Genomic DNA, 14,162 nt, shown 5'->3' with positions numbered 1-14,162 from the left:
CCCAGGCCCCTGTGGCCCCACGCAGATATGCCCCTGGTGCAGATGGCAAGCACTTAGGAGCCCTTTAACTAAGGCGCTCCTAAAAGTGGCCTGCGCTGGTGTAGGCATTTGTTTTGGACACATCTGGAAAAAAGCCTTTTTTTGTGCCGGAAAATGAACGTGCAGCAAAATTAAAACCAGTGCACATCCACGTTTGAGCTGAGATCTTACCGCCACCCATTGACTTAGTGGTACGGTCTCGTGCACTAACCGGGCGGTAAGCGGCCAATGCGTGTAAACTGCTGATTACCACCGGGTAAGTGCCACGTGGTAGAAAATATTTTCTACCGTGTGTTTTGGGCGCACATCAAAAGTAGATTTAGCACCCAGGGCACATGGTAGCCGGGTGGTAGTGCCAATTTGATGCACGTTGGACGCGCATAGGAGCCTACGCGCCTTTGTAAAAGGGCCTCTCAAACGGATGTGTTGATATCCATTTAAGTTAAACGGGTCAAAGATAGGGCTGCTATTTATGAGATCCTACTTGCCCGGTTTGCTTAAGGGCTGCATATTGGCACTTATTCTGTTAAATGCTGACTCCACCCCCAGACTGCCCACAAAATAGCTGGTTTCCATTTTCACGGAGGAAGTGGAAACCCTACAGGACAGAAGCAGGAAATACACAGAACCCAAAGTGAGGCTTGAAACACACAGGAAACAAACCCTACAGACAGTAGCCAGCACAGCAGCTGACCATCAGGACATAAGGTGAGTCAGAGAGGGATCACGACCACAGTCGTGACAACGTTTACCCCCTATTTCTATAAAAGTCACCAAAAATTGTGCACACAAATCTGGGCGCATGCCCAATTTGCACGCACAATTTAATTGAATAACAAGCTAATTTGCACCGATAATTGGCTTTTTAACAACAATTAGTGCACTAGCTAGATTTAATTAAAATGTATGCACTTAAATTTAGGCACGAGATCCATGCCTAAATTTTGCATGCAAGTCAACAAAAGGAGGTGAGGAAATGGGAGGGTCATGGGCAGGTCATGGGTGGATCAGGGGCATTCCTTTAAGTTGCGGGTGTAGTTAGAGAATAAGGGCATCTGCAAGTTGGTGCAAATGGCTGCGCTTAAAGTTAGCCGCAATTCTCAGTCATAACTGCTAAAGCATGGTTTATAGACTAGCGCTTTTTTCGGCACTGAATTTTTTTCCCAAGATTTTATTGAAAAATGTTAAAAACATATTGTACGATGGGTAGCCCAATGGTGCTCGTTAGCCAAAGGTCCACCAAAAGGTTAATCCTACCTTGAAAAGGGGCAGTAGGCCATTTTTTACATTTATGTTAGGCTGCCAGCTCTGCTTTCCCTTCCCCCTTTGCAGTGTGAGTATTTTTACCTCCAAAGAGGTGAGGGTAATTTTCAGCTTATGACTACTTATTTACCCAGCTAAAATCGTTTGAAAACTGAGCAAGCTTGAATTGCACAGTCCTCTGCCACAACTATTGAGAATACTAGTTCTCATCTTTAATGATATTAAATAAAATGATTGTGTATGTTATTACTAATTTTCTTACTTCTCTTTCAGGAAGAACTAGAATCAAAAGCAAAAACTGACAAGATAAAACTTGCCCTGGAAAAAATGAAGGAAGCCAAAGTTAAAAAGGTAAACATTTTAGATTTTTAAGCTTCTGAACATTCATACTGTAATAATTATCAGTAGTCAAACCATATCCATCAACAGCATCTTTAGTTGCAGATGTAAGGTCTCTCTGGTATCTCTGTTTAAAGCTGTATCCAGAGGTCTGGCAATTGAAGGGTTAGACTTTCTGTTGAGAACTTGAGGGGCCCTTTTACAAAGGCGCATAGGCGCCTATGCGCGTCCAACGTGCATCAAATTGGCACTACCGCCTGCTACCGCACGCCCCGGGTGGTAATTCCATTTTTGGTGCATTCCCGAAACACACGGCAGAAAATATTTTCTATTTTCTACCGCGGGGCACTTGCCCAGCAGTAATCAGCAGTTGGCGCGCACTGCACACTTAATACTCGGTTAACGTGTGAGACCTTACCACTAAGTCAATGGGTGGCAATAAGGTCTCAGGCCAAAAATGGACACACGCTGGTTTTCATTTTGCCACATGTCCATTTTCCAGCACATTTTTTAAAAATCCCCTTTTTCCAGGCGCGCTCAGGAAATGGACCAGCATGCTTCCAGCGCAGGCCACTTTTGGTCACGCCTTAGTAAAATGACCCCTATGTGAGATGGAGTAATATTCACTCAGCGTCTGGGCACTGCAATTTCTGTGGCCACTCTTGTACTCTCAAACAAGCTATATTCACTCACACAAATGAAGAAGAATTTCAACCCTTGTTACAGCTGATAAAAAAACAAAGTCATTATAGTATGAAAAGTAAAAGCTGACAAAACTGTGGAACTTTTTAGCACATGCTTCCAAAGCTAAAGCTATCTTGTCTTTAATTTCTAAAGCACGGGGGGGGGGGGGGGGGTCTTAGTAACTCCTGTGTTATCTAAATTGCAATGGCTTGCTGTGGAAGCACATTGTTATTTTATACTTTGTACTGTTGTTACAAGGAGAAGTACCAAGATACTTGATCCTACAGACAGTTAATCCAAACTACACTTTCTTTGCGCTCAAAAAACTTGTCAGCCCTTCCATACGCCTTGGTGAGATTTTTAAAAGTACAAAAAAAAAATCACGATGCCACATTTGCATTCCAAGCAGCAAAATGTTGGACTACTCTCTCTCTCTCTCTCTCTCTCTCTCTCTCTCTCTCTCTCGCTCTCTCTCTCTAGGGCCCTTTTACTAAGCTGCGTAGGCGCCTACACACGCCCAACAAATGTCAACATGGAGTTACTGCTCGGCTACCACGTGGCCCTAGCAGTAATTTTATTTTTGATGTGCATCCGCTACACATGCCGGAAAATAATTTTTATTTTCTGGCGCACAGCAGAAACTGGGCGGTAATCATCATTCTACGCGCGTAGACGATCACCACATGGCTATCGCATGAGACCTTACCGCCAAGTGTTTTTGTTATCATGAAATGACTATACCATAACAAACTATCCTGCTTATAATCGAACGAGAATAACGCCCAAGTTCCGACCTAAATCGGGAGATGGGCGTTTATCTCACAAAAACGAATAACGCGGTATAATCAAAAGCCGAATTTGGGTCGCTTTCAACTGCACTCCGTCGCGGATGCGGACAAAGTGGACGGGGGCGTGTCGAAGGCGTGTCGAAGGAGGAACTGGGGCGTGGTTATCGGGCGAACAGAGATGGGCGCCCTTCGCCGATAATGGAACAGTTTTGAGCTAGAATTTAGAACACTTTTCCTGGACCCTGTTTTTTTACGAATAAGGCCCCCAAAAGTGCCCTAAATTACCAGATGACCCCCAGAGGGAGTCGGGGATGACCTCCCCTGACTCCCCCAGTGGTCACTAACCCCCTCCCACCACAACAAATGATGTTTCACAACTTTTTACTTTCACCCTCAAATGTCATACCCTCCTCCCAAGCAGCAGTATGCAGGTCCCTGGAGCAGTTGTTAGGGGGTGCAGTGGACGTCAGGCAGGTGGACCCAGGCCCATCCCCCCCCCTACCTGTTACAATTGTGCTGCTTAATGCTATTAGTCGTCCAACCCTCCCCAAACCCACTGTACCCACATGTAGGTGCCCCCCTTCACCTCTTAGGGCTATAGTAATGATGTAGACTTGTGGGCAGTGGGTTTTGAGGGGGATTTGGGGGGCTCAACACCCAAGGGAAGGGTGCTATGCACCTGGGAGCTCTTTTACCTTTTATTTGTTTTTTGTAAAAGTGCCCCCTAGGGTGCCCGGTTGGTGTCCTGCCATGTGAGGGGGACCAGTGCACTATGAATCCTGGCCCCTCCCACGAACAAATGCCTTGGATTTATTCGTTTTTGAGCTGGGCGATTTCATTTTCCATTATCGCTGAAAAGCAAAATCGCCCAGCTCACACCTTGACGAATAAAACATGGGCGTCTTTTTCTTTTAAAAAATACGATCCGCCCCGCCCCTTCACGGACCCGTTCTCGGAGATTAACGCCCATGGAGATAGGCGTTTCTGTTCCATTATGCCCCTCTATGTAAGCCACATTGAGCCTGCAAATAGATGGGAAAATGTGGGATACAAATGCAATAAATAAAATAAAAGTCGATGGCTAGCGGTAAGGTCTCAGACCCAAAATGGACACATGCCAATTTTTATTTTGCGACACGTCCATTTTCGGCAAAAATATAAAAAAGGCCTTTTAAACAGATGCGCTGCAAAAATAGATCTACACACACTCAAAACATGTACCTACACTAGTGCAGCCCATTTTTCAGCACACCTTAGTAAAAGGACCCCTCTATCTATTAGATCAGAGTCACGTTATTTCAAGTTTAGAAAACTTTTGAAAACATTTTTATTTGGTAGGATTTTAGTTAACAGTTAATGGGAGATTTATATTGTAAATTGCTGGAAATAGCCAATACTCTTTTTTTTTTTTAATTCAAATCTTTTTATTGAAAACTTTTTCAGAAAATAAAAGAACAGTGGACAGTAACAATAGTCCTGAAAAGCGAAAGACTAGCAGCATACAGCTTATAAAATATAAATTTTATTCCAAACAGAATAGATCCCATGGTTATTGTTATCCGCACAGAGCCTTGTGCTTTGCAGTTGAATACAAAGATTTTATTGTATTATATTCCAGTGCTAATCCAGGGACCTTCCTAATTATGCAGAGAGGACTCTTTTCTTTTTCTTGGTCTTAAAACCCCTTGCTCCAGCACTTGGGTCTGCAAGACATGTCTCAAACTCTCAAAATACTTTTAGCTTCTTCCGCTTCCTTATGTCTCAAGGTTACTTCAACCCAGTGGGGTCATCCGGGCAGGCAAATTTTCCAAACCTCCTCTTCATCTTTAGCTTCCTGAGTCACCTGGGGTAGTGAGACAAGTACCACAAATCAGAAATCTCAGCTCTTCTATTCTCAGATTCTTCAGCCGTGCTGTCACCTTGACCAACAGGACCCAATCAATCCAATCTTGAGTGCTAACCCTACTCAGGCAGATTTTCAGAACTAGACAATCCTCTTCCAACACCTTGGATGACTTCTTCTCACTTGTAACCTCTTGGCCATAGGATCTCACTCCAGAGAGTCTGCCAATTCCAGCCTTGAATTCTAACCCTCACCTGCATTGCACAGAAGAAAAACTGTTTCTCTCTTTCCTTTTATCCTTCAACCAAAGAAGTATTAAGGAAAAGCAGCAAAAGACAAAATCCTTCCCCATCTACTAAACATGACATCATCTAATCTCCATATCTCCTCCCAGGGATTTCCAAATAGGGCAAACATCTGAATATACACTCCCACAACCAACATCCTGAAAACCATTACAGCCTGTCTGTATACAGCAAAGGCAACCAAGAACAAGTGGGACCTCTATAACACACATAACATTATGCCTTCAGATACTGAGTTGATCTTTGAAGTTTTAATACAATCGTTCCTAAGGCATTTTCTTCAGACTTCTCAGAATCCCTATCCCAGATATAAATGGCAATACATGATGGAAAAACAAGACTGTGAAGCACTATGTTGTCCAGTAGTGCAGAATTCTAGAGTCATACTTGTCCTGAAAAATACTGGGTTCGATGTTGTAACCCTGGTTTTACATAGTGGCATGCCTCCGGAAGTGAAGCTCCATGTGGTTGTGTCCAAGGTTTCATTGGATATATTTGAGAGAAAGATTAGAGAAATTAGAAAGTCATGAGATAGGAGGCAATGTTCCATTGTGAATTAAAAACTGGTTAAAAGATAGAAAGCAGAAAGTAGGGTTAAATGGTCATTAAGTAGCTATAATTTGGGTTCCTCTTTCACACATGCATCACTTTGCACTTGCTCACATTAAACGTCATCTGCCATTTAGATGCCCAGTCTCCCAGTCTCGTAAGGTCCTCTTGTAATTTTTCACAATCCTTTTGCGATTTAACTTTGAATAACTTGTGTCATCAGCAAATTTAATTACCTGATTAGTTACTCCCATCTCTAGATCATTTATAAATGTGTTAAAAAGCAGCGGTCCCAGCCCAGAGCCCTGGGGAACCCCACTAACTACACTTCTCCATTGAGAATACTGACCATTTAACCCTACTCTCTGTTTTCTATCCTTTAATCAGTTTTCAATCCACAATAGGACACTACCTCCTATCCCATGACTCTCCAATTTCTTCTGGAGTATTTCATGAAGTACTTTGTCAAACACCTTTTGACAATCCAGATACACAATATCAACCAAGAGAGGAGTGGCCTAGTGGTGGACTTTGGTCCTGGGGAACTGGGTTCAATTCCCACTGCAGGCACAGGCAGCTCCCTGTGACTCTGGGCAAGTCACTTAACTCTCCATTGCCCCAGGTACAAATAAGTATCTAAGCCACATTGAGCCTGCCATGAGTGGGAAAGCACAGGGTACAAAAAAAAACAGCTCACCTTTATCCACATGTGTTCACCCTTCAAAGAAATGTAATAGATTGGTGAGGGAAGATTTCCCTTCACTAAATCCATGTTGGCTTTGTTTTATTAATCCATGCTTTTGAATATGCTCTGTAATTTTGTTCTTTATAATATTGTCTACCATTTTGCCCGACACCAACATCAAGCTTACCGGTCTATAATTTCTTGGATCTCCTCTGGAACCTTTTTAAAATATCGGCGTTACATTGACCACCCTCCAATCTTCTGGTACCACGCTAGAATTTCAAGATAAATTACATATTACTAACAATAGTTCCGAAAGTTCATTTTTTAATTCTATCAGTACTCTGGGATGAATACCATGTGGTCCAGGAGATTTGCTACTCTTCAATTTGTCAAATTGCCCCATTACATCCTCCAGGTTTATAGAGATTTCATTCAGTTTATTTGACTCATCAGCTTTGAATGCCATTTCTGGCACCAGTATCTCTCCCAAATCTTCCTCGGTGAAGACCGAAGCAAAGAATTCATTTAATCTCTCTGCTATGGCTTTGTCTTCCCTGATTGCCCCTTTTACCCCTCGGTCATCTAGCGGTCCAAGCAATTCTTTTGCCGGCTTCCTGCTTTTAATATACCTAAAAAAATGTTTACTATGGTGTTTTCGCCTCCAACGCTATCTTTTTTTTTTCAAAGTCCCTCTTTGCCTTCTTTATCAGTGTTTTGCATTTGAATTGACATTCCTTATGCTGTTTCTTATTATTTTCAGTTGGTTCCTTCTTCCATTTTCTGAAGGATTTTCTTTTAGCTCTAATAGCTTCCTTCACCTCACTTTTTAACCATGCCAGCTGTCGTTTGGTCTTCCTCCCTTCGTTTTTAATACACAGAATATATTTGGCCTGGGCTTTCAGGATGGTATTTTTGAACAGCATCCACGCCTGATGTAAATTTTTGATCCTCGCAGCTGCTCCTTTAATTTTTTTTTTCACCGTTCTCATTTTATCACAGTCTCCTTTTTGAAAGTTAAATGCTAACGTATTGGATTTCCTGTGTGTACTTACTCCAAAGCTAATATCAAATCTGATCATATTATGATCACTGTTATCAAGCAGCCCCATCACCATTACTTCCCGCACCAGATTATGTGCTCCACTAAGGACTATATCTAGAATTTTTCCTTCTCTTGTTGGCTCCTGTACCACCTGCTCCATAAAGCAGTCCTTGATTTCGTCAAGGTATTTTACCTCCCTAGCATGCCCTGCTGTTGCATTTACCCAGTCAATATCGGGGTACTTGAAATAACCCATTATTATTGTGTTAGCCTTCCTAATTTCCAATAACATTTCTGCATCTGTCTGTTCATCCTGGCCAGGCGGATGGTAGTAGTGGCATAGATATGTGGGGCCACGGGGGCCTGGGCCCCCATAGATTTGGCCCTGGACCCCCCTGCCGATAACCCTCTCAACCCCCCTCCCGCCGCCAATCCGCTGTCGCTGTTGCCTACCTTTGCTGGGGGGGACCCCAACCCCCGCCAGCCAAGGTCCTCTTCTTCCGGCGCAAGGCTTCGTTCTGTTTCTGTGAGTCTGACATCCTGCATGACAACGTGCAAGATGTCAGACTCACAGAAACAGAACGAAGCCTTGCAGATCAGCCAGCGGACGCATTGCTGGCTGATCTGCAGGCTTCATTCTGTTTCTGTGAGTCTGACGTCCTGCACATACAACATGCAGGATGTCAGACTCACAGAAACAGAACGAAGCCTTGCGCCGGAAGAAGAGGACCTCGGCTGGCGGGGGTTGGGGTCCCCCGCCAGCAAAGGTACGTGACGGTGGCGGTGGGGGAGGGTTGGTGGCGGGAGGGGGGTCGAAAGGGTCATCGGCAGGGGGGGGTCAAAGTTGGTGGTGGTAGTGGCTGTGGTGGCAGGGGGGTCGGCAATGGCAGGGGGTGGGCGGCGCCGGGGGGTTAAAATGTGTCCCTCACCTCGGGCTCTGGACCCCCCTCCCACCGAAGTCTGGCTACGCCCCTGGATGATAGTACACTCCTATCACTATCCTTTTCCCCTTTATACAGGGAATTTCAATCCATAGGGATTCCAAGATGTGTTTTGTTTCCTGTAGAATTTTCAATCTATTTGATTCAAGGCTCTTCTTAACATACAATGCTACCCCTCCACCAATTTGAGTCACCTTATCACTATGATATAATTTGTACCTTGATATGACAGTGTCTCACTAGTTATCCTCCTTCCATCAGGTCTCAGAGATGCCTATTATATCTAATTTTTCATATAGTGCAATATATTCTACCATCTTATTTCTTAGGCTTCTGGCATTCACATATAGACATTTCAAACTATGTTTGTTGTGCCTATTTACAAGATTCTCAGTACTTTATTTGCAATCTTTTGTCTGATTTTTATTTTTATTTAAGGACACCTGATCTACTGTGGTCTCTTTTGCTACCTCACTATCGGGATACCCTAACTTCCCTGTTTTAGTGATATTTTTCAAAGATACCTTATTCCAAACCATGCGCTTTTGAGTGGCTGTCGGCATTCCCCCTGTTTCTAGTTTAAAACCTGTTAAATGCCGATGCCAGCAGCCTGGTCCCACCCTGGTTAAGGTGGAGCCCATCCTTTCGGAATAGGCTCCCCCTTCCCCAGAATGTTGCCCGGTTCCTAACAAATCTAAAACCCTCCACCATGCACCATCGTCTCATCCATGCATTGAGACTCCAGAGCTCTGCCTATCTCTTGGGCCCTGCGCATAGAACAGGTAGCACTTCAGAAAATGCTACCCTAGAGGTTCTGGATTTGAGCTTTCTACCTAAGATCCTAAATTTGGCTTCCAGAACCTCTCTCCCACATTTTCCTATGTCATTGGTACCAACATGTACCAAGACAGCCGGCTCCTCCCCAGACCTATATGGAAACACTGAAATAACAATGGTAGCATGGAATGTTGCTAATAATTGGGGTTCTGTCAGGTACTTGTGACCTGGCTTGGCCACTGTTTGGAAACAGGATACTGGGCTAGATGGACCATTGGTCTGACCCAGTATGGTTATTCTTATGCTCTTATGGAGAAAACAAACTGCCATCAAACAATTTTGAGTTTCTGTAACAAATCTGTATTACTGATGAGGGGTATTCCAAATATACCCAAAGCAGAAGTAAGAACAGAGAACTAATGCCAACAAGGGAAGGCCACTAACTCCTTGAAAACCAAAAGTATTCTGAAAGTGTAAGAAACCGCATGCTGTGTTTTCAAGATCAGCACTTGTATTTAAGAAGAAAAAAGCAGGATCCTCTACGGTGCAGTATTATAAGACAGTATGTTAGACAAGCATAATCTAAAACGTGTTTAGAAAGGGGAAGTAATGTCTGGTTCCAGCGCCTTCATTGCCCACAAGTACACTTGCTGGGCTTTCACACTCTTCATTGAGCATCCCCAGTTTCAAGAGAGCAGAACAATGATAGGCTTTTCAGCTTATTTCCCTCTGCCCTTCCCCTCCCTTAAATTCACTAAACTTAATGGAGTAAATATTCAACCAGCAGCGGTGAGCAATTTTCTGACCACTGCCGGTGTTATTCCCGGATATTCAATGTCAGGCCGTGTCCGGGCTTCAGCATTGAATATCCAGTTAATGCAGCACCAGCTAACACATAGCCCGGTGGTTCCCAAGCCTGGTCCTGGAGGCACCCCAGCCAGTCAGGTTTTCAAGATCTCTACAATGAATATACATGAGAGAGATTTGCATACAGTGGAGGCAGTGCATGCAAATGTCTCTCGTGAATATTCATTGTGGAAATCCTGAAAACCTGACTGGCTGGGGTGCCTCCAGGATCAGGTTTGGGAACCACTGACATAGCCAGTTAAGTTGACATTCAGAACTTAACCAGCCATGGGTTTGTCGCATAAAGAGAGGCCTGTGTTTTAAACAGTCCTATTTATATGGTTGCCTGACTGGTTAAGTGCTGATTCCATCCCAGAACACCTCCACATTGAGTGGAACATTTTCTTTGTTGTGGATTTCACTTGGCTCTCTAGTGTTAAGTTACGGTCCAATGTAACGCCAAGGATTTTCAGGTTGTCTGAGATAGGGAGGGTGTAGTCTGGGGTGTTGATACTTGTGGGGTTGTCCGTGCTGTATTGGGATGAGAGGATGAGACAGTGTGTTTTTTCTTTATTGAGTTTTAGTTGAAATGCATTTTCCCATGAGCTTGATTTCGTTGGTGATTTCTGTCAGTTCGTGTTTATAAAGAATGTACATTGTGACATCGTCTGCATAGATGAAAGGGTTCAGGCCTTGGTTTGGATAATGACTTGGCTAATGGGGTCATCATTAGGTTGAAGAGGTACTCCACAGTCTGCTTTCCACGGTGATGATATGTTTGAGTTTGATTTCACTTGATATGTTCTTGTGGTTAGGAAACCCTTGATCCAGCTAAGTATATTTCCACCAAACCCGAAGAAATCTAGTAGTCTTAGTAGTATATTATGATTTACCATGTTGAATGCACTAGACATGTCAAATTGGAGGAGAAGTATGCTTTTGCCTGTTGCTATTTCCTGCTTGAATTTGGCTAGGAGATAATTAGTACTGTTTCAGTGCTGTGGAGGGGGCGGAATCCTGATTGTGATTCGTGTAATATTGAGAAATTGTTTATATAATCAGTAAGTTGTTTGGTTACCATGCTTTCCATCAGTTTGATTACCAGCAGGATAGATGCTACTGGACAGTAGTTAGTGATTTCATTTGTTCTTTCTTGGTATCTTTTGGTAGTGGGGTGAGTAAGATATTGCCATTTTCCTTACGGAAGAGGCCTTGCTAAAGCATGTAATTTAGGTGGGATGTGAGGTCTGCTATGAAGTGGTCAGGGGCGGATTTTATTAGGTAGCTGGGACAGCTATCTAGTTTACAGTGAGTGTTGGTGAACCTTCTAATTGCCTGGGTGACTGTTTCGACGGTGAGGAGAGCGAAGTTTGACCAGGTTCGATCAGCTGGGTATTCTCCAAGGGTTGGGTCCAACTCATTAAGGAAGTTTTCAATATCAGTGTTGTCCTGAAGTAGTGTATTGCGTAGGTTTACAATTTTTTCATTGAAGTACTTAGCAAGTTTGTCTGCAGATGGGATGTCTGTATTTGTTGTAGTGACCAAGGTGTGGTCTAGGAGTTTGTTCACGAGTTGGTATAATTTCTTCGAGTCTTTGTAATCTGTCCCTATTTTAGTTTTATAGTATGATCTTTTGGTCTGTCTTACAGCATATTTGTATTTTCTTTGGGTTTGTTTCCATGTGTTGAGTGTATGTCCATCTTTTGTTTTTTTCCATGCTCGCTCGAGTTTCCTGGCTTGCGTTTTTAGCTTTTTCAGTTCATTGTTGAACCATGGTATCGAGTTATGCTTACGTGAGGCTCTTGTTCATAAAGGTGCTATTTCATCTAGTATGTTTTTGCACCTTTTATCCCATTCTATGAGGTAGTATATGGATGAGGTGGCTGGTGCAGTTTTGAAGTTCCATTGGTTCAAGAAGCTTGTTAGATGCCTGGTGTTGGTGTCATGTTACTTGTCTAGGTGTAGATTGATATCACCTAGTAGAAGGACATTCGAGAAGTTTGTGCAAATGTTTGATATGAAGTACATGAAGTCTTCTTGGATGTTGGACCATCTTCCAGGCAGGCGGTAGAAAAGTATACCGCTTATTTGATCAGTTAATGTTGAGTCTGTGATTTTACATGCCATAATTTCAGTCTTAGGGGATATATGTTTAGCTATGGTTTCTGCTGTAAAGAAGGATTTATATATTAAAGCGACCCCGCCTCCTTTCTTTTTAGTTCTGTTGATATGTGTTATTTTATATCCTGGTGGGCATAAGTCAAGCAGTACTGGTCATCTTGCATTTGCAGCCATGTTTCTATTATGAATAGTATACCTAATTGCTCAGTTTCAATCCAGTCTCTAACTATGGTTGACTTGCTCACCACTGATCTCGCATTGATGTAACCTATAGGAATGGGTACATATGTATCAGTGTTGATGTTGGTGTTCTTAACAGTCTGCAAGTGTCTGTGTATTCTATCTTTTTTGATGTTGTGGCCATTGTGATTGTTATTTGTGCTTATCTTTGTGGTATTGGTTAGGGTATTGATCTCTGCTTTGTTTTGGTTTTTAAAATTTGGTCTTTCCAGTTGGTGGGTTGGGCATCATCTTGCTGTGATAAGTACAGGGCTTTTGTTCCATTCGTTGATTGAGGTGGATTGTAACCCCGTTATCCATAATATTATCATGCAGTAGAAATGGAAAGGGAAATGGGACTTGATATACCTCCTTTCTGAGGTTTTTGCAACTACATTCAAAGCAGTTTACATATATTCAGGTACTTATTTGTACCAGGGGCAATGGAGGGTTAATTGACTTGCTCAGAGTCACAAGGAGCTGCAGTGGGAATTGAACTCAGTTCCCCAGGATCAAAGTCCACTGCATTAACCACTAGGCTACTCTTCTACCACTAGGCAGAAAAACCATGATATAATATTGACCATAATGGGATATGTTGTGGGACTTGCAGTACAGTGGTGGTAATTAGGGGTTAATTGCCAGAGCTGCCAGTGGTCTACCCAAGTTGCTTAGTAAGCTTGACTTTATTCCACAGTTTCTCCCTAACACACAATGGTGCAAATTGTATATTATAAAGACTGAGATAGAACAGGCATCAAAAAAACTTGTGACAGGAATCCAATCTATCATATCTAGGGGTTCCACAGTCAATTGGAGCTGGAAACAGAGACCATGAAAAAAGAGTGTTTGCCTTCCTGTTATTAGGTAGGGTTTCTCTTTCAAGCTGCCGTTCTTCCATAGTCAGTCTTGTAGCTGTGAAGGGAGAGTTTAGTGCAGGCAACAAGCCACAGTGTAGCTCTCATTGTTCATTGATTTGACAATTTCCTTAGTTTGCTATTTGAAGGAAGGTTGCAAATGCAGACATTTCTCTTTTTCAAGTTGCAAGCAATAGAGAGGGGAGGGGGAGGCAAGCTGAACAGGATAGGTATTTGTAAGACAAAGGAGAGTAATTGCCCTTAAGCACTTCGTGGAGTGCAGCTATGAGAAATGTTACCACAGTGCTTGTTTTAAATATCCACAAAACTTATGCCTAGCTGTTATTAGGTAGGGTTCCTCTTTCAAACTGCCATAGTCAGTCATCAACTGTGAAGGGAGAGTTTAGAGCAGGCAACAGGCTACAGTGTAGCTCTCATTTTCATAAATTTGCCAATTTCCTTTGTTTGTTGTTTTAAGGATGGTTACTAATGCAGACAGTTCTCTTTTTCAAGTTGCTGGCTTGGAATTACTGCAGGCAATGGAGAGGGGAGGGGAGAGGTGAGCTGAGTAGGACAGGTATTTGTGAGACAAAGGACAAAGGAGAGTGATTGACCTTAAGCACTTCTTGGAATGCAGCTAAGAGAAAAGCTACCACAATGCTTGTTTTAAATCTCCACAAAACTTAAATCTTGATAGATACATTTAGATATCTTTATATTCATCGAGTGTTGCTTCAATTTACTGTTTAGCTCTTTTTCTAAATGCACTTAAAACAGTCTTATTTAAGTCAGAAACATTGCTTTTCTTGAGACTGTTGTATCTTGTTCTCCAGATTACTGGGGTATATGAAGATCTTTGAT

The 14,162-nt window shown here is 42.8% G+C and overlaps 1 protein-coding gene across 1 annotated transcript in view; it reads left to right on the top strand.

Annotated features, from left to right (window-relative positions):
• APBB1IP (amyloid beta precursor protein binding family B member 1 interacting protein) overlaps positions 1-14,162 on the top strand; it is a 247,373-nt gene that overhangs the window by 98,525 nt on the left and 134,686 nt on the right. Inside the window, exon 5 of the mRNA XM_030199285.1 lies at positions 1,576-1,653. Within this exon, the coding sequence (XP_030055145.1) occupies positions 1,576-1,653 (78 nt within the window). The remainder of the gene's footprint in view (positions 1-1,575; positions 1,654-14,162) is intronic.

The sequence above is a fragment of the Microcaecilia unicolor genome, chromosome 1, assembly GCF_901765095.1.
Source record: "Microcaecilia unicolor chromosome 1, aMicUni1.1, whole genome shotgun sequence".
NCBI lineage: Eukaryota > Metazoa > Chordata > Amphibia > Gymnophiona > Siphonopidae > Microcaecilia > Microcaecilia unicolor.
Note: the sequence above shows the minus strand (reverse complement) of the source record. Positions and strands in the feature narration are given on the sequence as shown.